The sequence below is a fragment of the Raphanus sativus genome, unplaced genomic scaffold, assembly GCF_000801105.2.
Source record: "Raphanus sativus cultivar WK10039 unplaced genomic scaffold, ASM80110v3 Scaffold0160, whole genome shotgun sequence".
NCBI lineage: Eukaryota > Viridiplantae > Streptophyta > Magnoliopsida > Brassicales > Brassicaceae > Raphanus > Raphanus sativus.
In genome coordinates, this window is record NW_026615480.1 from 1 (window position 1) to 27,962 (window position 27,962).

Below are 27,962 nucleotides of genomic sequence, written 5' to 3' on the forward strand. Positions count from 1 at the left end.
TATGTTCGAGTTTTTTTTTTTTTTGACAACATCATAAAACTAACTATGATCTATGCTCAGTTGATTCGTGGAACCAAACTGGAGGCATAGAATCGACATAAAACATAAGCAGAAGGGGAACATCTGGCACCCGCGGTGCCTAGCTTGTCCGCCACTGAGTTATGCGGCCCTTGGAATATGTCGAATTTTTGAAGGAAGGAAAGAAAATCTTACTGCGCTGGAACTCCTCCAAATGTGTTAGCAAAAGCTGGCCACTCTCCAGGTGAGGACACCATCTTTACCAGTTGAGAACAGTCTGGTAGCGAATACCACGTCTGAGAAGTTAAGAGTCTTCATGCACTCCATAGCCCAAATCAACGCCTCACATTCGGCATGCAAAAAGATAGGCTCTTCGGAGGTTCATAGCTCCCATCAACTTCTCGGTCGATCCATTTTTCTTGTAAAGAACCACCCTGTCCAGAAAAGTTATCTTGTGCTCTCCAAGCACCATCAATAAAGAAAATCCGTAAAGAATTCTATCGACATCCACTCCAAGGATGAAGTATTGATCGAATGCTGGGTAGGGATCGTCAACTGGGCTTCCGCCCAAACCGTTGCTTCCACTTTGGCTATTCGAAGAATTCCGGTGGATCCATGGTTTTGTTAGTATAAATCTTATTGTTCCGATTCTTCAAATATACCACATAATCCATGGAAAACCCCAAAACAAAACCATTCGGTAATCGCCAGAAAAGATAATCCATGTTAGAAAACAGAGAGGCTCCCGGAAAAAGACCTGGAGCTGAAGGTATCAATGACAAAGCCCATGTTTGTAATGCATGTGGGCATTCCAAAGATAACATGATTAATAGATTCTTCCTCAGCGCCCACAAACTACATCTTTGATCTCTTCTACTATACCCTCGTGATCTAAGTTTTTTGATATCTTGTGTTTTTAATAGATTTTACCATTCATTTATCATGCATTTTGATCATCTAGGATAGCATTTAGACTTGTTTAGTTTGCATTGCATTGCATTTGTTCTTATCAGGTGATGGAGATGCCAAATGGTGACTTTGGAGCAATTGGAGGTGGATTGGAGGCAAGATTGGTGTTTTTCGAGTTCATGGCGTGATGACTAAGTGTCCCAGCGGCTTCATGTGACAGGCAGCGGCATTTTGACCTTGCAGGAAGCCGATGCACATCACCCAGCGGCCTAGCGTCACCCAGCGGCCTGGCGTCATGACGAGAAGCCGGTGCAGAAGTTCTGCTGAAAATTCTAAGTGTTGGAGCGGCTTTTGGTGCAGCGGTTTCACCAAACCGCTGGAGAAAAACACACCTCCCTGCCCAACTTCGACTTCTCGCAGTGGCCAAGTGACGACGCGTCAAAAACCAGCTGTGATGTCACAGCGGCTTTTTGCACCTCCAGCGGCTTATTGGACGCGTCAAAAACCAGCTGTGACACTTAGAAAAAATATTCACATCTGTTTTTACCAACTTTTACCCAAATTATCTTGGGTCAACCCAGGTTTGTTGGGTCGACCCAGCTCGTTTTTAGGCTACTATAAATACTCTTTAGACCCTAATGATGGGATTATCTTGTTTTCTCTTAAGAACACATTGAAACCTTGAAGAAAGATTGAATCTTTAGTTTCTTTTCTTCTTATTTCTTTGTGAATTGTTGGATTAAACTTGCTTCTCAACATGATTTCTCTTAAATCAACCATGGGTTTAAGGTTAATCATGAAGATTAGTGAGTAGACTCCTTTTGGATTCATGGGTTAGGGAGACTAAGGGTGATTAAGCTAGATCTAAGGTGTTTTAGTATAGATCTCTCTTGTTCCTTGCTTATAGAGTGTTCTCAATGCATCTTTTGAGTTGGCCTCTCAAAAGTTGAGCTTTAGGCATTTCCCACCCACAAGGTGTTTGATGAAATGCCTGAACCAACTCTCCTAAGCTTTTAACATACTTTGCCAAAGAGATTTGTTGTTAAAGGTGTTAAGATGGCTAGTAGACTTGTTCTCCATGATTGCTTTTGTAACATTCAACCAAAGAGATTTGATGCTTGAGTTGCCTTAGCAAATGAACATTCATCTAGAGATAGAGTTTGTTTAGGATTGTGTCTAGGCTTAAGGTTGATAGATTGATTGAAAAGCTGCCACCTTTAGATTGAAACTTGATCACCCAATGTCAATTCCCTAATCCCATGAGTCCTCTTGCTTCATATTGAGAAACAAAGATCATTTCTTTATTGCATTTCTACTCTAGTTCTTAGTTCACTTCACTCCACTTATTGATTGCACTTAGATTAAGCATGGTCTTGCATTCCTTTTGCTTTAGAATCACTTAGGATTGGTTCGACAATCTTTTATACTACATCATTTGATTAGGAGCCTTGAAAACTCCTGTTATCAAATTGGCGCCGTTGCCAAGTTCTATTGTGATTTTGACATTGGGATTTAGTCATTTGCTTGAGACTAAGTCATTTTTATTATTATTGTGATATTGGCTCTGCTTTTTCCTTTTTCTTTTTCATTTCAGGTGTATGAACTTGAGAAGTAGAGGGACTACAAACCTCACTCCTCTAGTACCAGACATCCGGGCTTTGGAAAGAGAGAACACAAGAAGAAGGAGAGAAGAGGAGCAACAGGCTCATTTCAACAGATTGGGTTTTGATATGGCTCACCATCAGAACCAGAATCAGATGGAGAGATCCCTTTGGAGCTGCCCAAGAGGGAAATGGTCAAGGAGCTGCCAACCTTCGACCACAACACCCACAGCGCCAAGCTCGCGCCATTGGAACCTATGATCGCCTCACATACATGGTCATAGGTTGGCATCAGAGCACCAGCTGTGGAGAACAACAACTTTGAGATCAAGTCAGGGCTGCTCAACATGATCCAAAGCAACAAGTATCATGGGCTTGCTTGGAAGATCCTCTAGATCACTTGGACAAGTTTGATCAGCTGTGTGGTCCATCAAGATAATGGTGTTTCTGAAGATGCATTCAAGCTTAGTTGTTTCCTTTCTCTTTGGGAGATAAAGCTCACACATGGGAGAAGGTCTCTCAAGTGATAGCATCCTACCTGGGATGATGCAAAGAAGCCTTCCTAGAAATTCTTCTCTCACTCACGACAGCAAGATAAGGAATGAGATCTCTGGTTTCAACAGAGGAATCTTGAAGCTTTTGGTGAAGCATGGGAAGATTCAAAGCTACATTACTCAATGTCCTCATCATGGTTTCACCAAGGAAAGCTTGCTTAGCACCTTCTACAGGGGCGTTCTCCCATCTTGCAGAAACAGGCTTGACACTGCTAGTAATGGTTTCTTCTTGGGCAGAACTGAGCAGGATGCAGAGGAGCTGGTGGAGAACATGGCAAAGAGTGACTCAGTCTACAATGAGGAGTATGATAGAGCCAACAGAGGGGATGACCAGCAGACAAGGAAAGATATCAAGTCTTTGCAAGACAAGTTGGACTTGGTTCTTTCCAACCAATCCAAGAAGGAGCAGGTTAGCTTTGTTGGTGATCCTAGTCAAGAGTTTCCTTCTAAGGTGAATGAAGTTAATGGTTTGGAAGGGCAAGAAGAGCTTTGCTTCATCAACAACAATGGTACATGGTACAGAAAGGAGCCCAACTTTCAGCAAAACAACTACCATCAAAGACCTCACTACAACAATCAGCAAGGAGGATACCAGGCCACGCAAAGCTACCCTCCTGGTTTCAGCAACCAAAATAATCAGTCTACTCAAGCTCAAGGCAGTTCTTCTCAAGCTCCAGCTTCAGATTCAAGTGTGGATTCTATGTTCAAGAAACTCTTGGACTTTCAAGCCAGAAATGAGAAGACAATGGTTTATGAGTTCAAGAACATCCACACAAAGATTGATGGGAACTACTCTGACCTCAACAACAAGTTCTTACAACTTGCATCTCGCTTCAACACTTTGGAGAGTCAGGTCGCCTCTATGCCATCATCTTCCAAGAGCTCAATGGGATCTCTACCAGGAAAACCAGAAAAGAATCCCAAGGAGTCTTGCAATGTTATCATCTCTACTACTTCTTCAGAGATTGAGCTGAGTGATTATGAGAAAGAGGTAGATGAGATTGAGAAGCTAGTGTTTGGGAAAGTTGAAAAATTGGTTGTAGCAACCGCTGAAGCACAGATGGTGGATAAAGTTATGGAAAGGGTTCAGGTACAAGCTGAAAGGAAGGTTAAAGCAACGAATTTGCAGAGAGTTGAGCCTAAGGCTGAGAAACCGGTAGAAAAAAGAGCTGACCACAAGCTGAAAGAGACCAAGCTGGAAGAAGCTCCTGAGGTTGAGCTACCACCATATGAGGTCCCACTCCCATTTCCACAAAGGGTCCTCACCAAAGCTCAGAAGAAGGTTATCTCCAAGTTCAGAAAAGATCTTAGTGATGTTGGGGTCAGGCTCCCAGAAATCTCCGGTATGCGTGAAGCTCATGTCCAAATGATGCTCATCAAGGACATTCTACACCACCAAGCAGAAGTGGCTGAGCTTTTGGACATCTCCATTTTGAAGATTGATACACCAGTCCCTCCACAGTCCCTCCCTAAGCTAGAGTCTCAAGGGAAGTTCACATTGTCTTGCTCCCTTGGTAAGATCACTATGAATGATGCTTTGGTTGATTCTGGTGCAAGTGTGAATGTGATCTCATTGGAAATGGTGAAAAGTCTTGGTATTGAGAGCATGGAGCCAAACACATCTTCTCTCATGTTTGGGGATTCATCTTCTACAACCCCCATTGGCCTCATCAAAGACTTTCCTTTGAAGATTGGAGCATGCACAATTCCTATAGACCTCACTGTTCTGAAGATGGCAATTGAGAAGAGAGTTCCTTTGATCCTTGGCACTCCATTTCTCACAACAGTTGGAGCTTGCATTGACTTCCCAAACAAGAAGGTCACACTCCTCAATGTGAACAAAGCTGTCTCCTACCCAATTCAGTCTTCAATGGATGTTGGGTATTGTGGAACAATCACTTGTGAAGAACCATCCATTGAGAATACCCAAGCTGAAGTTGTTGTTTGTAAGGAAGAAGGTCTTATTGGAGAGTCTTCTCGAGAGCTATGTGTTGAGCACTTGGAAAGTGCTAAAAAGGAGGAGGTGAGTAAAGCCACAAAGGCTGCTCATGACATGAAGAAGATAGTGAAAGAAACTCATTCTCCACCTCTTGATAAGACTCCTCACACTCTCACTCTCCACCCAATGAAGCTCAAGGATGGAGCCATTGAGTACAAGATCAAGTGCAAAGGCAGGTCCAAGCCATTCTCAAGTGCAAGGGCCATCATCACTCCTCAGCTTCAAAACGACCCCATCAAGCTCCAAGAGCTCCTCTCTCAGGTCCTCACTATCACTCTTGAAGGTGGGAAGGATCCTCCTTCTCACTAGTACAAGAGAAAAGGTAGTCAAGCTAGTGACTCAAAACAAGCTCACTTGGGAGGAATTCCCATGGTTATCCTTGTATATAAATTTGCTATTTCATTTCTTTATGTTTTCAATAAGTGTGGCAGAAGTTTAAGGCCAGCTCAAAGCTCAAGCTCTAGACACCCATTACCACACTTCACTCTCCACTTGAGGTATCACTCCAACCTTTCTTTGTACATACCATTGTCTTTATCATATTTTTGGTATCTTCTTCTCTCTTACTCACACAGAGACTGTGTGATTTAAGTTTGGGGGAGGTACCAAGTATTTAATCATGTTTGTTTTGTTGATTGTGAGTCTCATGCATTGCATTGTACATTCATATATGCATAGAAAAAACCATAAAAATTAAAAAAAAAAAAAAATTGAAAAATGCATAAAAAATCATGTAGTTGCATCACTTGCATTCTTAGGATTGAGTCTAGATCATATAGATTGCATTCACTTGCATATGGAGCAGCTGTTGATAATGCCTTGTAAAGAACACTTGTTTGCACTGAATTTGACACCCTAGTTAAGCATATCAAGTAGCTTGTGCATCTCTTGAAAGCCTTGCATGCTTCGTGCCTTGAAAACTCTTCTTGAAACTTGTATGCTTGCTTGCCATTGACATTGTTCTGAAAACCAGCTCCGAACTGAACTTAGGCTTAAATGAACTTAATTTCTCTCACTTATGGGCATTTGCATACTTGATCATGGTTCTCATACACATTTGGGTTATCTTTTTCCATTGTACCACTCTTTGTTAACCCAAATGGTACTCCCTCACCCTTGAACCCTTACCTTTCTTTGAAGCCAACATTGATTTGCATGAGTGAGGCCTTTTCTGATAGCTTGTCATGTGCAAAATCTTGAGAGTATTGGAGGCGACATGGATTTGTTCTCATCTCTTGCTAGCATAGGATCATGATTTGAGCTAGCTTCTAGGATGATGGTTGGGTTTATGTCCTTTATAAGCTTGTATCTTGGGTTTGGATAGTGAGAAAGTTGAGAAAGATGAACAAAAGAGTGTAGATTGATAAGAAAAGCCTTAGGGACCTTAGAATAAAAAGAAAAGAAAGCTCTAGATTGTGGTCTTTGACTCCTTCCCCCTAAAAAGAAAAAAAAAAGAAAGAAAAGAAAAGAAAAGAAAAAAAAATGATAAGAAGAATCAATAAGATAGTGGGGAAGGGAAAAGAGAAGTAAGAGCTAAGCATTGAGCAAAGATTGTCCCTTGTTGGCTAAGTAAAAAGAAAAGAAAAAGAGAAATTTGTTCATTGGGTTAGACATGAAAATGAGTTGCTATTTGGGTTGTGGAATGAAGTGAATGGGGGTAGAACTTGTAATCACTTAGGAAAAGGGTAGAATGATGAGAATGGATCCATGTATGCATGAGTTGCTTCTAATCTTAGATAAATTTTGCATAATGATCAAGCTCCTTGTTCTTGAGTGATAACCACTTTAAAATGATGCATTTGAACCCTTCTCTTCATTCACTTTAGATCATTTGTTTGCCTAGCCAAATGATTGAGATCATGTGCCCATTTGTGAGAATCCACCTTGTGTATGTGTCTGTGAATCAATGTGAGAGCTGGTAGGAAGACTTGTTGGTTGATGAGTATTGCATCTTGTGTAAAGGCATAAGAGTATCTTGATAGGCCTAGAGAAGCTAGAGTGTAATAAGAGAGTTGCTCATGCTATTTGCTATGTTTCTTTAGGATGTCATGTTGAGTGTTTTTGGTGTTTCTTTTGGCTATGAACTCCCACCTTCAAACCTCTTTTCCAAAAAAGTTCTTGAAAGTTTACTTGTGGACAAGTAAAGGGCAAGTTTGGGGGAGTTGATATCTTGTGTTTTTAATAGATTTTACCATTCATTTATCATGCATTTTGATCATCTAGGATAGCATTTAGACTTGTTTAGTTTGCATTGCATTGCATTTGTTCTTATCAGGTGATGGAGATGCCAAATGGTGACTTTGGAGCAATTGGAGGTGGATTGGAGGCAAGATTGGTGTTTTTCGAGTTCATGGCGTGATGACTAAGTGTCCCAGCGGCTTCATGTGACAGGCAGCGGCATTTTGACCTTGCAGGAAGCCGATGCACATCACCCAGCGGCCTAGCGTCACCCAGCGGCCTGGCGTCACGACGAGAAGCCGGTGCAGAAGTTCTGCTGAAAATTCTAAGTGTTGGAGCGGCTTTTGGTGCAGCGGTTTCACCAAACCGCTGGAGAAAAACACACCTCCCTGCCCAACTTCGACTTCTCGCAGTGGCCAAGTGACGACGCGTCAAAAACCAGCTGTGATGTCACAGCGGCTTTTTGCACCTCCAGCGGCTTATTGGACGCGTCAAAAACCAGCTGTGACACTTAGAAAAAATATTCACATCTGTTTTTACCAACTTTTACCCAAATTATCTTGGGTCAACCCAGGTTTGTTGGGTCGACCCAGCTCGTTTTTAGGCTACTATAAATACTCTTTAGACCCTAATGATGTGATTATCTTGTTTTCTCTTAAGAACACATTGAAACCTTGAAGAAAGATTGAATCTTTAGTTTATTTTCTTCTTATTTCTTTGTGATTGTTGGATTAAACTTGCTTCTCAACATGATTTCTCTTAAATCAACCATGGGTTTAAGGTTAATCATGAAGATTAGTGAGTAGACTCCTTTTGGATTCATGGGTTAGGGAGACTAAGGGTGATTAAGCTAGATCTAAGGTGTTTTAGTATAGATCTATGTTGTTCCTTGCTTATAGAGTGTTCTCAATGCATCTTTTGAGTTGGCCTCTCAAAAGTTGAGCTTTAGACATTTCCCACCCACAAGGTGTTTGATGAAATGCCTGAACCAACTCTCCTAAGCTTTTAACATACTTTGCCAAAGAGATTTGTTGTTAAAGGTGTTAAGATGGCTAGTAGACTTGTTCTCCATGATTGCTTTTGTAACATTCAACCAAAGAGATTTGATGCTTGAGTTACCTTAGCAAATGAACATTCATCTAGAGATAGAGTTTGTTTAGGATTGTGTCTAGGCTTAAGGTTGATAGATTAATTGAAAAGCTGCCACCTTTAGATTGAAACTTGATCACCCAATGTCAATTCTCTAATCCCATGAGTCCTCTTGCTTCATATTGAGAAACAAAGATCATTTCTTTATTGCATTTCTACTCTAGTTCTTAGTTCACTTCACTCCACTTATTGATTGCACTTAGATTAAGCATGGTCTTGCATTCCTTTTGCTTTAGAATCACTTAGGATTGGTTCGACAATCTTTTATACTACATCATTTGATTAGGAGCCTTGAAAACTCCTGTTATCATTTTTGCAACCGGAATTATCCCCTTATAATTACTTGCCAGATAAAATGTCTCAATTTTGGTGGGTACTGCACTTTCCAAGCATATCTTAAAAGAGGAGTCACATCCGGGCCAAAATTTACCGTTTGTAGGGCCTTATCTGGAAATTGTGTTTCAATTTTATACCCAGATTTAACTGTGTAGCGATCATTGTCCGTAAAAGCCCATCCCACCGAATCTGGCCTATTAGACCGGCTTATTGCCAAACCTTTTATAATGCTGACATCATCTGAATGAATAAGTGCATTAAGCAGCTCTTCGTTCCAAGAAAGAGTTGCCGGATTAATAAAATAATCCACTGTGAGAGAATTAACCACAAATTGTCTCTTAAGCATATTATTGGATGTCTTGCTTTAAGCGACGACAAGAATTGATTAAGTGCAATAGCAATAGTAAGAAACTGTGTACAAACTAATTATGCATAAGGGTCAAAATTATTTATTTTGTTAATCTGATTACGTCATTTAGCTCCCAACCCAAAAGTTCTTTGGCGATTCCTGATACTCTTAAAAGGTTAACTATGACAAATAGTTTTTCTTTCTCCTTTGATCAGAGACAAAAGAGTTTATTACTAGGATATTAACGTTTTTAGCTTTCATAGGAAAATAGTATCTTATTTTCTTAGGGTTTTAGGAAACAAATTAAATTTTGCTCTTTCTTAAAAGAAATCGAAGGAGTTCTAATTTTATTTCAAATTTGATACTACATTCAAATTACTTTTAAATGATAATCATTTTCATAAATATCATAAGTTTGTTATAAAAGATAAAATCAATCATCTTAATTCATTTATAAATATTTTAAAAATTATTTATAAAGTTTATAACTCAACCTCATATCTTAAATATTAAACCTTATACAATAATTACTAAATTTAACTCAAATATTATGATATTTTTATTAAATATGCTTTGAAAAATTGGTATCCAACTTAATTAATGTATTTCAATCAATTTCTCAAAGTACTTTGACGTAGGTCTAACATTTGTTAGCTTTGATTTGGTATCTAATTTTTATTTACTTTTCGGATTGGTGGCTTCGATTTAGTGTTCGGCTTTTATTTACTTTGATTACTTTGATTTAGTGTTCAGTTTTATTTACTTATAGGATTTAGAGAATCTCCAAAAAAAAAAATATAACTTCAAATATATAATTTTTTTTGTTTCCAAAAAGAAATTTCAAAACTTCAAATTTAGAGTTTTGAGGAGTTGAAGTTTCAGTATTCAAAACTTAATATATGAAGTTTCATCTTTTTTTTTTTTACATTTTGGTCCTTATAATTAACTACACATCACAATTATGAATCTTAAATATTTTTTTGTTTATCTTTTTAATCTTTAAATTTTTTATATCTCATAATTATTTCAGATTTATTTTTATAAATTGAAATTTTACACATAAAGTTAAATTTAATTTAATTTATATTATTTTAAAATTAGAATTAGACAAAAAAATATTACAAAAGAAACTTAATAAAAATATATTTTTAAAAATTACATGAAGACAAAAATTATGATTACATTTTAAATATTACAACAACACTAACGGTCAAGTACATTTGTTCTGGAACTTCCAAAATCTCTAAAATATTTTCTATACAAATTTTATGTAACCGAAGGTGGAACATTAAATTTACGAAATAATATGGTATTTTCTTGTATTTTAATATTTAATTATGTATTTTTGTTATAATTTATATTTAGTTTAAGATTTTATTAATTAATATTGTTGTAATATGTTTTATATATGTTCTATTTATTTATAAAAGTTTTATGGATCTACATTAATTATGATAAATATAAAGATTATAGAATAAATTACAAATAATTTTGAAGTTAAATTTGAAATTTTATTTTAGAGAATAACACTTTTTGTAACACATAGAATAACACTTTAAAATTTCAAATATAGAGTTTTGGAAACTCTAAAATAAAGAATCTTTTTGGAGATGCTCTTAGTACACTAAAACTTTGGCTAACTATCTCCATACTTTTACATATGCATCTAACTAAACGTAACTAAAGATGCAAATTGTTGAAAATAGCTAATGTTGTAAGTATGCTCTTGGATGCTATGAGTTGATGGAAAAAAAATTAGTTATGGCCATCTTAAACAAGTTAAAGGTCTTTTCTGGTCAATTGAACACGTTCATATCTTGTTATAGTCGATGAAACATTATGGTTAGTAAACAAGTGCCGGTATTCTTAATTAAGGGTCTGACTGGTGTAACCGCAGCGGTTGCGGTTGCGGTTGCGGGAGTTTGCGGGTGCAGGTGGTTGCGGTTTTAAGCATTTTCTAGAGATTTGTACGACTGGTACAACTGTTAGAAATTGTTGCGTTTGCGGGACTTTTATGACTGGTAAATTACCAAACGCAACATCTGTCAAAATAATAATTTAATAATTTTTATATTTTATGTAATTATAAAAATATTAAAAAGCATAATAGTATGATAAATATAAAATTTATAATTAAAAAATCATATTATTAAATTTTAAAAATTTATAGAAAATATTTTAGTTTTGAATTTTTATAATATAAATTGAAATATAATATGAATACATGTTACAATTTCTAATATTTCAATTGAAAATTTTTATTGGATATTTTTAGTATTATTTTTATTTATTCTTTTTTAAAAAAAAATTACCCTCCCGCAACCGCAAACGCTAGCTGGAACCAGCTTTTGATTTTAAGAGGTTCGGAGCAGTTTTAAGCGATTTGTAGCGTTTTCTGTGATTGTTTCGAAACGCCAACAACTGCTATGAATCGCAAAAGCTGCGTTTGCGGGTGGTAGCGGGAAAACCAGTCAGCCCCTAAATCCCACGGACCAGTCCTTTAAACCGCAGATATAAGGCAGAGCGGATTGGACATGTATTCTAGGACCGCATTCCGCAGCGGACAGAGTCGACATAACCCAAATGAAAATAAGACTGCGACAGGTTGGGCCATTTGGTTGCGCGCGAATATTCAAATTGCCATTTCTACTTCTATCTTTAGAAATTATTTGTTATCACACAATTTAACTAGTGAACCGTTAAACCAGACTTATATAGCAACACAAAATATAGCAAGAAAAATTTGATGATTATATGCGCTTACCAATATAGAAACGTAAAATTTGACAAAGGTTAACACACAAAAATATAGCAACAATCAAAACTAAAGATCAGTGAACAAAAAAAAAACAAAAAGAAAGATTAAAATTTATTTGGGTTTAAAAAGAGAGACTATGCTCATTATCTATTTGTACTATGGCTAATGAGCTTACGGAATTTCCACGCGCACGATCTGCCGTCCCGTGTAGCAGGGTTGACGCAACCTAATCAATTATTACTTAAATATTGTTTAATCATGTAACTCAATTCCATTGCTTTTTCTCATATAAAAATTAAAAATTATTACAGTATGACACAGAAACTGTCACGTTCAACAACCAGGTCTCTGATTCTCCACTTCACATCTATTCTTTGTTCATTCTCCTCCAACTCATAAACTCTTCGCTTTCTGCAAAGTTACTATCCACCGAACTTGACAACTCTTTTTTGAAGAGTTGGACTATTATTTAGATAATAGTAACTTATAATATATATATATATACATATATATATATATTACAAAAATAAGTTAATGCACTAAGAAGTCGTTTTGGTGTATAAAAACTGTATAAACCGGAAAACAAATTAGTGGAATAATAAGCGGTTAAAACATATCTAAGTACTCATAATATAAATCACATACTAAAAACGTGTTAAAGTCATAAAGTAACTGGATAAATGGCCAGTTTCTAAGTTCTTCATATGAAGGTTGAAAAGTAGTATATATACTATATATATACATTTAGTTCGTTACAACTAGAAATCAGAATAACCCAGAATATTTTCATTATAAACAAGCCCAACCATTTTTGCTCATTTTCTGTTCCGTTGATTATTCCAAGGTTTGAGTTTTACTTGATCAAATGACAGACTAGACGAGAACCATATGTATAAGGTCCATATAGCACGGATTACTTTGTAATGTATTTTAAAAACACTTTTTTTACCAAAAAATGTTTTTAATACGTTAGCCCACACTTTATTCAGTACATATACAGAAATATAGCTGCAAAAAATACAATTTAGAAAATAACGTAAAATAGATAAATAACAATAATGTATATATTTATACATAGAGTTTCTTATATATATATCGTAATGTCTAAGAGTAGTATCCTAATATAGCATTTATGTTATTTAGAAGTTCTGTAACATTATTAAAAAATCTATAAGATATAGGCAACTAGTTACTTCTATATATTTTTTCTTTTAATTAATTGATAGGAAGCGCATATATATAATCCTATCCTCTCTTATACCCTATTTCGACTATTTGCTAGTTTGTAAAATATTGTTGATTAATATGTTGTATCGCTATACATATTTTGGATAAAATACAATTAATATTTTATCAATTGATTGGAATATTCTAAAGATGTAGTAGAATATTATAGCGAGATAATACTTTTTTGCTAAAGTATAACAAAGTCTTTGCTATATCATGGCAGGTTGGACTACATGTCTATAATGGAAAAAGTGGAGGTATCATATGCAGTTTTTGAATTTCATATGTAGTTTCTCAAAGCTGGATTTATTTTTGCTAATTGTATTTGATCAATACTCATATATTAAAGTCATCAGCGCAAATAGCGAGCATATTATGAACTCCCGTAAATTCCATGTCTGTTTTAATATAATAGATGTATGTAAAAACTAATTTCGGACAGCTCAATTTGAGTTTCAATCCATTCATCTCGAACATGAGTTTGCGATAAGATCTTTATTTTTTTTTTGCTAAAATTTGGGATGGAATCTTTATTACTTTCTCCCTTTTATTTTAATTGTTGTTTTAAGTTTATATGCACAAATTAAAAATACATTTAATTTTACATATTTCTAAATAAAAACACCATTACATATCCAACTAGCTATATTCCAGTTAAAAAATAATAGAATACTTTTAATAAATTTCACAATAAAACTTTAAAAAGACATATTCTTAAATAATTTTTTTTCTCCGTAACTACAACTAAATTAAAACAGAGGAAGTGCTGAAATAGTCTGTTTTCCTTCTTATTTGATCAAAGTTTTGGTAAATCACAAATCTAGTGCTAATTTTTTTTATCAAAAACCTAGTGCTAATTAAGATATAGTCTACATTAAAGTGGAACAATCGAGTGAGCTTCTCCAATCTTATCCCAAAATTCTATTAACATACCATAATCACATTGGCCATAATTCGTGTATATCATCCAACTATATTACTTTTGCTTACTTAAATTGATGTGCTTAACAACTATGAAATAATATATGAAGTTAAGCAATAAGATAAGCGGGAATGCATCGAGTCATAACTAAGAAACGACAAAAATATGCTTGGAAGACCAAGTCGTATCGCCCACCATAATTACTAGCTGTCCATATCTAAGGGTATCTCAAACTTTTGTTACTGATAAGTTAATTAGAAAGATGATTGTCATTGGTGTTATAAAATAATAGAAGTGACGACATATATCCACTCCCTCATGTTCTCTATATATATATCCAACTCCTCTCCCTCATTCCATCACACGAGACTTCCAACAAACAAAACTAATCAATCTTCTTAATTAAGATTAATCTCTTAACTAAGACGCTTATAAATTAATAACCAAAAGTAAAATGGAAGCCATGGGAGAATGGAGCAACAACCTTGGAGGAATGTACACATATGCAACCGAAGAAACTGATTTCATGAACCAGCTCCTCGCCTCCTACGACAATCCTGGCACCGGGTCAGCCTCTGGCACAGCCGGTGGAGACCACCAGGGATTGTATTGGAGCCTTGGCTCTCATCACAACCACCTTACCGTCATGCCTGAAGCCAGTAGCTTCTGTTTCTCTGGGGAGAGCAGAAGCTACAGCGTTGGGAACAGTGGATACTATGCGGTAGTACCACCCGCGGTTGAAGAGAACAACAATGGGTCGATGAACTTTGAGATGGAAGATGTGACCATCAACACCAACTCTTACCTTGTTGGTGAGGAGACTAGTGAGTGTGACGTTGAGAAATACTCATCTGGACATTTTCCCTTGGAAACCGTTGTTGAGAACCACCATAACAATGAGAGCATCTTGCAACCCGAGATCTCTGTGACTACTATGGATCATCATCAGAAATCTGTCACCGGTTCCAAGAAGAGACCACGCGCGATGTCGGCTGATGTAAGTTCTACGGTTAAGATTCCCAACATGGTTATCAATATATTACCATTTATATTAAAAACATTCTTTACCAAATAATATATGAGAGTAACATGGTTTATTGACTATTGTATTGGGTTTGCAACGGATTCAGAAAAACAAGAGAGCAAAAGTGGGCAAGAGAGGTCAAAAGATGATAGAGATGAGTGGTGATACCAACAATAGAGTAGAAGATGAAGGAGAGAAGGTGAAGAAAAGAAAGAGTGGGGCTACGATGAGTAGACAGAACTCAAGCACCACTTTCTGTTCCGAGGAAGAATCACAGTGTCCTTCTCAGGACGTTGGAGGAGAAGACGAAGAAGATGCCTCCAACGCCCTCAACCTTAACGGCAAGACCAGGGCCAGTCGTGGTGCTGCCACCGACCCTCAAAGCCTTTACGCAAGGGTAAAAATCTTTCTCTTAAAAACGTCAACATTTCGTCTTTAATTTGATCAACATTTTCTTTTTGTTATCATTATTCCAAAAAAAAGTAAAAAGACTAATTAAGTCCGATATTTATTTGGTTGTGCAGAAAAGAAGAGAAAGGATAAACGAAAGACTGAGGATTTTGCAAAATCTGGTCCCCAATGGAACAAAGGTAAAAGTTCATGCAAGCGTTAAACAGATGCAGATGATATATGGTTGTTATTTTTTCCATGCAATTTAATTTTACAAGCAACGTTAGAAAAAAATTCTTACCAATACGTAACAGGTTGATATCAGTACAATGCTTGAGGAAGCCGTTCATTACGTCAAATTTTTGCAGCTCCAAATTAAGGTGGCCTTTAATTTTGACATTTTCCGTGTACAATCCATGCATGTGTCGGTATGAAAATGACCTAACGTAAAATTAATATTAATTACGCAGTTATTAAGCTCTGATGATCTATGGATGTATGCGCCGATTGCTTTTAACGGAATGGACATTGGCCTCCACTCACCGAGATGATGCACGGATCTTGTGATTTTAGTTGCGTTTTTTTGAAAAATGTAATATTCTCCTTCGGACGATCTTGATTATAATTTCTCGTACGATGTTAAATATGAGAGAAATGGAGAGTCACATTCTGTTTCCATCTTCTCACTTGAGCTATTCTTTATTTCTTTTAATTGTTGATGTTTCTTGGTAGCGGAGTCTGTATCATACAATTAATCCACTCGATGTAGTTTTCATCATAATAAGCCCTATAGTATAAGCATATAATTTTGATAATCTACCATTTATTTAGCTGTGTTGTATCATTGATAACGAGTTGTATGTTTTAAAAAAAAACATATTAAGCGATAAACTATTATTTATCAAAAAAAAAACACATAAGTATGTGAGTTCATTAATAAATATTGGACATACAATCTTGGTAATATTTGTGTATGTGCTAATAACTCTACAGATTGTTTTCTTCTTCAATGAAAAGAAACTAAAGCAAGTAAAAGCGTACTCCAGATCGATATTAGATTTTTTTTTTTTTTTTTTTTTTTTTTTTTTTTTTTTTTTAATACTCGTAGCCAGTGATGCACCAATAATTATAAATAGACATCCGCGCTCATACTTCCTGTTGGGATCATATGTGTAAAATTTAATATTCAGGCAGTATTTTTTTCTATTTAATTAGTTAAAGTAGCCAAACAATATTGTCAGCATGATAAAAAAAATTGACAATTTGAGTAAATTATTCAAGAAAATCTGAGATTCAAGTAATTTTTTTAAAAAAAATTGTTATAATTTTATGGATTTTTCAAGAAATTTCAGATTTTTTTAAATAACTTTTTATTTTTATAATTACTATAATTTGATATTTATACCATTTTATGAAATATATAAAATATGCAATAGATGTTGTGTAGCTTATCGGATTTCTCTTGCCAGAGGAAGTATATGGTTGCGCTAACCATGATTTTTCCATTATTGTACAACACCAAATCTAATACGTACGTATGCAGTGAAGCTCAAACTTGTATCAAGACGTCCAAATGTTAGCGTAGTTTTACTTATCAAAAAAAAAAATGTTAGCGTAGTTCATGCACCCCGTGTTTGGCAAATGATCGAGCAGCATCGAACGATCATGACAATCAATTTAAGGAATCACCGTTTACTATATATATATATCATGATATATATATATACATTCATTCAAAAAAAAAAAAGATATATATATATATATATATATACAAAACATTTCTAGAACACTGATTGAATTTTGGCATTGGTTTTCAGTTTTACGGTATTAGGCATTTATCATCTATTTGTTTGCATGCCACTAAGTAAATTTTTTTTCTCAAAAGAAAAAAGTAAATTTTCACACCAGTGAAAAAAATTATATATCATAAAAACGTTAGTACTCTAAACCAAAAAGGAATAGTTTACAAACCTGCCGAACATATGAATGATGAATTATGGTCACTTAAACCTTTGGCCGCTACATGTCCTTTCTCACACGTATTCTTGAATAAGACCAATTCTAGTTCATGTACATGGTTTAATAATTTTTGTAATGGAATATCCCAGTGTTGGTTCTGCGCATTTCATTTTCGAGTCTGATTTTATATTAAATATAAATGTTTTTTTTGAAAAAATTGAATATAAATGTTCCCATGCAATAAGCTGTTTAAAGACCATCTTTTATATATATAGCAGTTATTCCTTGACAAGAGTTGAATATATATGTTCACAGAATTAAATAATATTTTCAGGTTTTATTCTCACAGCCCAAAGTATTTTAAAGTAACCAGATGGCAAATCCATTTTCTTCTACCCTATAATGTCATCAACAGTCTTTATCAAAAAAAAAAATATCATCAACAATCAATCTTATTCGTTGAATCAATATCATATATTTTCATAACAATTTATATAAAGACAATTACAGAAATTTTATTTTTGCCAGGAATTATTACTATTTTTACTAATTTGAAAAGTAATTACGAATTTTTATAGCATCAAAATTCAGTCAGTTTTTTTTTTTGAGCAAATCAGTCAGTTTTTTAATTCATAATTTCATGACATAAACCTATAATTCTACAGATTTTATCCCATTAGTTTAAAAGTGATTATGAAAATTTTATAGCACTGAATTTAATAAATGTCTTACTGATGATATTTATAGATTTAGAATATAATGTTACAGAAATACAAATATTTAAATATATACTGATATCTGGTAAACATTTTTTTCTAAAAAGCAAGTTAGTTCAAAGTAAAAAAGTCTCTCAAAAACAAATCATCACGAAAGTTTATGGTTATAAGAAACATAACATTTTCAAAAAAGAAAAGAAACATAACAAAACGATTGAAATATTTTAAATAAAGGTCAACTATATTATACTCCCTCTGTTTCTATAAGATCCATGTTTTAGATTTTTCACACTTATTAAGAAAAACATAAAATTTTAGTTACCAATGTATTGTTTTTATTAATTAACAATTCCCCAAAATTTTGAACCAATAATATTTAATAAATACAATTATATTTTTGAAATATACAATTTTTCATTAATTAATGTCTTGAAATGTAGAAAATGTATCTTTTTTGAAACAAATTTTTTTTCTAAAACATGAATCTTTTAAAAACAGAGGGAGTAATAGGTAGTCTAATCCATTTAGGAACTCCATACAACAAGCGAAGTTATAAAATTGTTTAGCTTGCAAAAAAAAAAGTTATAAAATTGTCTATGTCAGAAAAAGGTTGTAAAAATTGACATCATGGCTATTAAAGTAGAATTTGACTTTAGTTTTTTTCACTTCCTAAATTCTTAAATATCAATTGACTTAGGCTCGTGTTATATTTTTATAATTTGTCAACAGTATATAGATTGTAAAAAGTATTTAAAACAACTAAATTCTTATGTACCAGTTGACTTAGGCGCGCTGAGATTATTTTGATATTAACAGTTAAAGACAATTTCTTTTGATAATTTGAAAGGTATCCTAAATAATTTATTTTATATATATATATATATATATATGTATATTTTTTTTGATAACCAGAATGAACTTATTTGTACTTGTTCACATGAATTTAAGTCAGAACATGGCGATTATAAACCAAATACATAAACACTTTTACAGTGATTTGACAGCACTGTAAAATTGTGTGTTATTCATTCAGTCAAATTTTTCTGAGACACCTAAACTCTCAGGGCCATCGTTCAGATACTCCTTCGGATTCGGATATTTTCGAATATTTTAGTATAGAAATATAAAACTTGTTCGGATATTTATATATTTTAGTCGAATTTGGATATTTTTAGTTTAGATTCAGTTATTTTGGGTCGGGTTCAAATATTTAGATTTTGAAAAGAAAAAAAAAATTGTTTCTCAACTTTCTTGTGTATAAAAGTATAACTTTCACTTAACTAATTTTTATTTTCTTTAATAGATTAAATGATTAATAGATTGAAGATAACATTTCAAAAATAAAAAAGACACTAATTTGATTATTGTTTTCAAATTTTGAATGTAACTTTTGTTAATGCATAAAAAAAATTATGATATACATTTTAAGTGAGTATCAAATTATTTTATCTGCAATTAAATATATATTATATGATTTTAAAGTATGAATAGCATTAAATAAATATTTTAAATAAAATGAAGATAAATTAAAAATATAAGGTCAAGTATGTATATGTTTGGTTATCTTCTGATATTCATTCGGGATTCGGATATTATCTTTGCAGGCTCGAATATCTAATTTCTCATAATCTAATATCCGTTCGAATATATTGTTACTTTGATTTAGCTTTCAATTCGGGTTTTTAGGTCGAGTTCGAATACGGATTCATGTATCGGATAAAATACCCACGCTTATAACTCTTATCTACTCAACCACTGGTAAGCGTAAATCAATTAACCCCGTGAAAAAATTAGGCCCATTAATTTATATAGTCACGAAAAAAAATGCTGACAAAACTTTTGATTAGGCCCACATATGTAATGAAGGCCACCAATTTATAGGGTTTACAATTTCCTCATCTCTCACCAATTCAAAAGCTTGCCACAGCATTTAATTGATTCCTGATGTCTCCTCAAACACTCAACCATTCTCTTTTGTATTCCTCCGCGTTTGAGAAGTCAAGTACACAACTCTTCATATTTGAGTAGTTGATTCTTAAAGTAATAATGGTGGCAGATAGTAGTAAGCATCATTGGGCTGGGTTTAAAGTTGAAGCCTCTATAAAATATTACTGAACAATACCAGTTGAAGCCTTAAATTTAGTTGCCTTGTTCTAGTCCAAGCTTAGTTAAATGAACTTATTTGTACTTGTTCACATGGAATTAAGTCAGAACTGTTAAGCTAGATGGACTTAACACTTAAAACCAATTGGTGAAAAGAGGAATGATCCATCTAATCTTATATATTGCTAAAGATCCCTTCCAATACTCGATGTGAAATCTTTGTCCGTAATACGATTCGTCGAGATGATGGTTCTTTTAAAATCAATCTCGAAATATTTGGGCAAAGATCGATGATGGATCAGGTTGGACTGCGTGGATCGAAATCTAATATCATGTTAAGCTAGATGAACTTTATATTTAAAATCAATTGGTGATAAGAGGAATGATCCATCTATCTTATATATTGCTAAAGATTCTTTCCAATACCTGATGTGAGATCTTTGTCCCTAATAAGAAAATGGCGATTACACCAAAAGAAACCTAATCGACTTGAAAGGCCAAGAACTTATTTAGAGTTTTTGGTCTATGGATCTTAAAATACGCTAGTTCAAAAAAAAAAAAACCTAGTCAATGGCAAAAATTCTAGTCATAGTTAACAAACGCTAGTTCAAAACAAGCTACTAGATATGTTAATCCTAGAATCGAGGTTGCCTTTGAGAATTTTCCTAGGTTTAATATGCCGTTTCCGTTAACGGCTATGGAATCTTAAATATTTCCACTTTTCTTTCCATAACAAGTATGGTAAGAAAATCATAAAACTAAAGTCAAAATTGTTTTTGTTATTCATTGTATATATACCATAAAGAAATAGTATATATTATTGGGAACCCTTAATCACTATCGAGTGATTCTTAATTTGTTCCACAATGAAGCTTCTTCTACTGCTGCTCGCCTTCTGCAGCCTTTCTCTATCAAGTTGTTCTCCATCTCATCTGATTTTCCTACATTATTCTTGTTCTTATATAGCTTAGTTTCTCTTATAAAGTTTCGAGTTTCTTTTGTTCGCAAGATGTATTTTCTTATGTTTGTAAATGGTAAATAACTTTTGAACTCTGATTACTAACGAAAAAAAAAGATAACATATTTTGTATGAAAACGTTTGCAGGGTGTGAAGAAAAGTCTGTACCTTACGATTACTCGGCAACTATAGAGGCAAGCTATTCTCTGTTCTTTATTCAGACATGTTCTTTGGAAAGTTCTCTTTCTGATTATCCTTATGTCTTGGTGCAGTGTCTAGAGGACCCTCATAAACCACAGTACAATGGAGGGATCATCGTGAACCCTGACCTACAAAATGGTTCACATGGGTGGTCACAATTCGCAAACGCCAAAATCGATTTCAGAGAATTCGGAGGCAATAAGTTTGTTGTTGCACGAGGGAGGAATCAATCTTATGACAGCGTCTCACAGAAAGTTTATTTGCAAAAGGGGCTTCTCTACACTTTCTCTGGTTAATATAGTTTCGAAATTTTTGTTTCTAGGATGTTAATAAGCATTACATCAATTATCATTTGATGTATTTTATGTTACTTGTAGCTTGGTTACAAGTAAGCAGAGGAAAGGCTCCCGTGATAGCCATTTTCAAGAAGAATGGTGAATATAAGCATGCCGGTTCGGTTATTGCTGAATCTAGATGCTGGTCCATGCTCAAAGGTGGTATCACCATTGATGAATCTGGTCCTGCCGAACTTTACTTTGAGGTATCTACATATACAAACATAGTCATTGTCTTGACTCTCGACTGTTTTTCTAAGTAACCTAGTATAATTATAATATTTTTAAAGAAAAAAATTAAAATGTGAAAAATTAGTGGGAATAGAGAAACTGACCTATTATGATTCTTATTTCCGTGCTCATGTGTAGAGCGAGGATAAAACCGTTGATATATGGGTTGATAGCGTCTCGTTGCAACCATTCACACAAGAAGAGTGGAACGCTCACCACGAGCAGAGCATTCACAAGACGAGGAAGGGAGCCATGAGGATCAGAGCCGTAAACAGCTTAGGTGAGCCAGTACCAAACGCAACAATCTCCATCGTACAGAATAGACTCGGGTTCCCATTCGGGTGCGAGGTAGAAAAGAACATACTTGGGAATAAAGCATACCAAGACTGGTTCACTAAGAGATTCACCGTGACAACTTTCGCGAACGAGATGAAATGGTACAGCACGGAAGCAGTAAGAGGCAAAGAGGATTACACAACAGCAGACGCGATGTTAAGATTCTTCAAAGAGCACGGTATCGCTGTACGTGGACACAATATCGTATGGAACGACCCTAAGTACCAACTTAGTTGGGTGACTTCTTTGTCCGGTAACGATCTATACAACGCCGTGAAAAGAAGGGTTTCCTCGGTGGTCTCAAGGTACAAAGGCCAGCTTTTGAGTTGGGACGTTGTGAATGAGAATCTACATTTCTCGTTTTTTGAGAGCAAGATGGGTCCTCAAGCCTCTTATTACATCTATGCGTTGGCGCATTCCATAGACCCGCGGACAACAATGTTTATGAATGAGTTCAACACGTTGGAGCAACCGGGAGATTCGGGTTCTAGTCCAGCAAGGTATTTGGGGAAGCTTAGAGAGCTTCAATCTATTCGTGTTGCCGGAAACATTCAGTTAGGGATCGGTCTTGAGTCTCATTTCAACACTCCTAACATTCCGTATATGAGATCAGCTCTTGACACTCTTGCTGCCACTGGTTTGCCTATTTGGCTCACTGAGGTCGACGTCCAAGCTCCTCCTAATGTCCAGGTAACTCAAATAAATATTTTCTTATAATCTGTCTTAAGATTTGGGGGCTATAGAAAATTTAGTAAACTTTGTAATAGAAATTTTTCTAAACAATTTTGAGATATGTTTATGTGAATAATCTCTTAAAATTTGGAAGTCACATGTCAATGTTTTACATGCTAATGCCCAACTGGTTCTATTTCTGATGTTCGCGTTTCTTGCAGGCCAACTATTTTGAGCAGGTCCTAAGGGAAGGCCACGCGCATCCGCAGGTGAAAGGAATGGTGACTTGGAGTGGTTATTCTCCATCAGGTTGCTACAAAATGTGCCTCACCGATGGAAACTTCAGGAACCTACCCACCGGAGACGTTGTGGACAAACTTCTGCGTGAGTGGGGAGGGCTTCGTGGGCAAACCACAGGTTTAACTGATGCTGATGGATTCTTTCAAGCTTCACTCTTCCATGGTGACTATGATATCAGTATTGCTCATCCTCTCACTAATTCAACTGTTTCTCACTGCTTTAAGTTGAATTCTGATGACTCTCAACCATCTCCCTTTGTCGTTCATGTTTGATACGCTAAGTTTACAACTACTTTGTACTATTTGAGTAGTTTAATTCTTAGTGAAAATAGTGCCGCAAGTGTGAGGAAACTCCCAAGGGATATTATTACTCTTGAACACTTTTGTCGTGGGCACAAAAATATTTTTAAATCTTGATTTTTTTTTTTTTTTTACGCCAAATTTGATTAGGCGTAACTTTGATATATGTATTTTTTTTTGCTAAAGAACAATTTCTCTATAATGTAACACCACCAGTCTATGTCACTTGACAAGTGCTTCGACGTAACTCCAAAAATGTTTCACGGGCAGAAATTTTAGCTACTAGTTAAAACCAACTTCTTGCTCTCCTAGTCTCCTTTGTATGTGAAACGTACTTTTACCATTTACCCATTTAAGGTTCTATAAATTCGTTCTTTCTTTGAAATTGGTTGTGGATATTTAATCTTTTGTTTGCTTTTAGTTTTGGGATGAAGGCAGGTGGAATCCGTTCGAAACGTACTTACATATTCGTTTCAGAATGTGTAGTTGAAGTCCTATTCATCTGATATAAATCTTTTAGGATGAACTTCTACATTCACCCACCAATAAGATTTAGTTATTTTAGATTTGATATCTTTTAAAAAAGAAAATTAAATAATAAAAATTTAGTATAATAAAATTATGTTTTTAGATAAATAAAAAATAGTAGTAATTATCAAAAAAAGATTTTTTGTTTAATATTGATAAATCTGTCGATAAATACTAAACCCTAAACTCTAAATTCTAAATACTAAACCCTAAATCTTCGAAAAAAACATGAATCCTTGGACAAATCATATATCTTAAACCTTTAAATTTAAACCAAATCCTAAATCGTAAACTAAATCCTAAACCCTAAATCCTTGAAAAGGAGTTTAGGATTTAATATTTGTCAAAGAGTTTAGGATTTCGTGTTTCGTGTTTAGGATTTAGAGTTTAATATTATGGTTTAGGATTTAGAGTTTAGGGTTTAGGATTTAGTTTATGATTTAGGGTTTGATTTAAATTTAAGGGTTTAGGGTATATGATTTGTCTAAGGGTTCAGGCTTTTCCCAAGAGTTTAGGGTTTAATATTTAGAATTTAGGGTTTAGAGTTTATTATTTGTCGACAGATTTATTAATATTATTCAAAAAATCATTTTTTGATAATTACCACTATTTTTTATTTATCTAAATACATAATTTTATTTCATTAGATTTTTATTATTTAATTTCTTTTTTTAAAAGATATCAAATCTTAAATAACTAAATCCTATTGATGGATGAATGTAGAAGTTGACTCCCGGAGTGAATCTAAGTTTTGTTCTTATCTAAAAAGTTTAGGCTATTGCCTATTGCAGTATAAGAATACAGTATGTGTAAATTCAAGATGGTGCGCCTATTCTTAAGCCTGTCTTTGTAACGAACCTTAGAGCATCATTATCCCTAAATTGCTTATGTTGGGGTGCTTAGAAAAAAACACAATATGATATTTTTTTTTCCTCTTGTACAGTGCAAGCAACATTACTTTTAGCGCTTAATTAAGCACTTATGCTTTTCTTCCTCTTCTCTTACCTCTTTTTTATTAATAAAAAATGGCTAAACAATCCCTAAGCATCTTGGGATAATCATGCTCTAAATCAATGTAAAAGAAGGGTGCTTCTTAAAGGAAAAAAAAGAGAATAAAATACGTTAGAATATGACAGCAAAGTTTTATACAAATGAGTTTTGTCGGGATATTCTAATGTTTACAGAAAAGAACATGAAGAATATCAACAATGTCATTTTCCTCAGCATGCTTTGTCTCCTCTTGTGTCTTGTGCATTCGGGGATTGCTATTGATCCTTTCTCCGTTAGCCACTCTCTCAAAACAGAGGTAATCAAAACTGATAAATCTCAACGGGGATTTTAATTTTTTTTTTTTTTTTTTTTTTGAATCTCAACGGGGATTTTAATTTTTGCAAATGCAAATTCAAAATTTCCGACATGGGTTCAATATGGTGTATATATAAAGTGTGTAATGAAGCCTCCACGAAGCAGTGTGAAACAAGGGTTATCACTACTTAGCCTCTCTGTTGAAGATGACTCTGATCAAGAATGGGAGATAGATGGAAATGGAGCTATTAGAGAAATGGCACAGAGAATTCAGCTTCAGCAAGGAATCATTTACAGCTTCTCTGGTAACACACATGCAACATATTTGCTTGTTTATATTACACATTCTTTTCATGGTTTCTTGTATAGAAAGTTACTATTTCAATTTTCAAACCAGTGATTCTTGTGTAATTTATCTCTTGTAGATGTGTACAGTCTCTGGTTTAAGTTTTGTTTTCTGGATACAGAAATAAGTATATCCAAATTAACCTCTTTGATCATAAGTTCAGATAGTTTTTTTCAGTTCGGTTTGAGTTTGGACCGGTTAGTTTATTTAGATTGAACATCCATAGTTTCTTATATATAATGGAAATACAGCTTGGGTGAAGCTGGGAGAAGGAAACAACAAGAAAGTAGGAGTTGTGTTCAAGTCAGAAAATGGAAGACTTGTTCATGGAGGTGAAGTTAGGGCAAATCACGGATGTTGGTCTTTGCTTAAAGGTGGCATTGTACCAAATGTTTCAGGCCCTGTAGATATATTCTTCGAGGTATAACACTATACGTGTGTTTTCATACGTATATTCTCTATGTTTACACATGTTTTATTCCAAAACAGATTGAAGACAGAGAAGCAAAGATCTCTGCAAAAAATCTGTCACTAAAACAGTTTAGCAAAGAAGAATGGAAACTGAAACAAGATCAACTTATTGAAAAGGTACCAAATGTTTTTTTTTTAAAGGTACCAAATGTTCTATAATTTGTAGTTTCAGATCTCTTGTGCGGTTTTGCTCTTAGATAAATTGTATTGGTTGCAGATAAGGAAGAACAAAGTGAGATTTGAAGTTACTTATAGGAATAACACCGCGGTAAAAGACGCAGTAATATCCATAAAACAAACTAAACCATCTTTCCTCTTAGGCTGTGCAATGAATTTCCGGATCCTACAAAGTGAAGGGTACAGAAAATGGTTCGCGTCACGGTTCCCAATCACGTCATTCACCAATGAAATGAAATGGTATACAACAGAGAAAGTACGTGGTAAGGAGAACTACACGGCAGCAGATTCAATGCTGAAGTTTGCAGAAGAGAATGAGATATTAGTTAGAGGTCATACAGTGTTATGGGACGACCCAAAGATGCAACCAGGTTGGGTGCAAAAGATAAAAGACCCTGAAGATTTGATGAACGTGACACTAGACCGGATAAATTCGGTTATGAAGAGATATAAAGGTAAGTTAACCGGGTGGGATGTGGTTAACGAGAATTTGCATTGGGACTACTTTGAGAAAATGCTTGGTGAAAACGCTTCGTCAAGATTCTACAACCTTGCTTATAAGCTAGATCCTGATGTGACATTGTTTGTTAACGAGTACAACACGATTGAGAACCCGGAAGAGGTAAATGCAGCTCCAGTTAAGGTGAAGGAGAAGATGGAAGAGATACTTGCATATCAAGGAAACGAAAACATTAAAGGAGCAATTGGAGCTCAGGGTCACTTTAGTCCAACTCAGCCTAATTTAGCTTACATGAGATCTGCATTGGAAACTTTAGGCTCACTAGGTTTGCCTGTATGGATTACAGAGCTCGATATGCCTAAATGCCATAATCAGGTCTGTCATCAACTACCTTGTATAACAAGAAAGCCTTTCTGCATGTATATACATTATCATAGGGCCATAAGGAAGGTTCTCTTATTAATTTAATTGATAATAGGCAAAATACATGGAAGAGATTCTCAGGGAAGCGTACTCGCATCCTGCGGTGGAAGGCATCATAATATTTGCAGGACCTGAGGTGTCTGGTTTTGACAAGCTGACACTCGCGGACAAGAATTTTAACAGCACAGAGACAGGAGATGTAATTGACAAGTTGCTCAAGGAGTGGCACCAAAAAAATTCAGAGATTCTAAATATTTTTACGGTGGACCACGAGAACGAAGAGGAAGATGTCTCACTGTTGCATGGACTTTACAACGTGAATGTAAGTCATCCACAGATAAAGAACTTGTCCACCAGTTTGTGCTTGGAGGTAACTAAGGAGGTGGGTCAGCGTCAGGTGGTTAGAGTTGTGATTAATGCTTAAAATTTATAATTATTTACAAGATTATCATAATGAATTAATACTTGAAAAGTCGTTCATAGAATCATAATGTCATCTTCAGGAGTCACCGAAAATATTATAACTATTACTATTGAACTATCATTGTAAGAGCACATGTAGGGTGTCAAAATAGGTCATAATCCATGGGTTGACCCATTAACCCAAATGAATTGTTTATTTTTGACCCAATGGATTGATAGGTTAACAAGTTAATGGATTAATAGGTTAATGAGTTAACAAGTTAAATAGGTCTATTGGATTGGGTCAACTCTGACCCATTTAGTTA

General features: G+C 34.7%; 3 protein-coding genes and 1 non-coding gene across 4 annotated transcripts; 3 read left to right on the forward strand and 1 right to left on the reverse strand.

The window, feature by feature from the left end:
• Positions 1–3,119: 3,119 nt before the first annotated feature.
• Positions 3,120–3,223, reverse strand: LOC130501311 (small nucleolar RNA R71). Its single transcript, XR_008939617.1, has one exon. It is a non-coding gene; the product is annotated as a small nucleolar RNA R71 (small nucleolar RNA).
• An 11,231-nt stretch (positions 3,224–14,454) lies between these two features.
• On the forward strand, positions 14,455–15,965 carry LOC108853420 (transcription factor RSL2-like). The gene is made up of 5 exons (XM_018626832.1): positions 14,455–14,997; positions 15,131–15,421; positions 15,549–15,614; positions 15,729–15,794; positions 15,885–15,965. Exons 1-5 carry the CDS (start codon positions 14,455–14,457, stop codon positions 15,963–15,965), a joined length of 1,047 nt encoding a protein of 348 aa, XP_018482334.1.
• A 5,093-nt stretch (positions 15,966–21,058) lies between these two features.
• On the forward strand, positions 21,059–23,497 carry LOC108849937 (endo-1,4-beta-xylanase 5-like). Its single transcript, XM_018623535.1, has 6 exons — positions 21,059–21,107; positions 21,298–21,344; positions 21,423–21,642; positions 21,729–21,892; positions 22,056–22,943; positions 23,147–23,497. Exons 1-6 carry the CDS (start codon positions 21,059–21,061, stop codon positions 23,495–23,497), a joined length of 1,719 nt encoding a protein of 572 aa, XP_018479037.1.
• Positions 23,498–25,162: 1,665 nt separating this feature from the next.
• Positions 25,163–27,773, forward strand: LOC130501309 (endo-1,4-beta-xylanase 5-like). Its single transcript, XM_056996196.1, has 6 exons — positions 25,163–25,358; positions 25,497–25,662; positions 25,955–26,124; positions 26,193–26,291; positions 26,392–27,186; positions 27,290–27,773. Exons 1-6 carry the CDS (start codon positions 25,182–25,184, stop codon positions 27,656–27,658), a joined length of 1,776 nt encoding a protein of 591 aa, XP_056852176.1. The 5' UTR covers positions 25,163–25,181; the 3' UTR covers positions 27,659–27,773.
• The last annotated feature ends 189 nt before the right edge of the window (positions 27,774–27,962 follow it).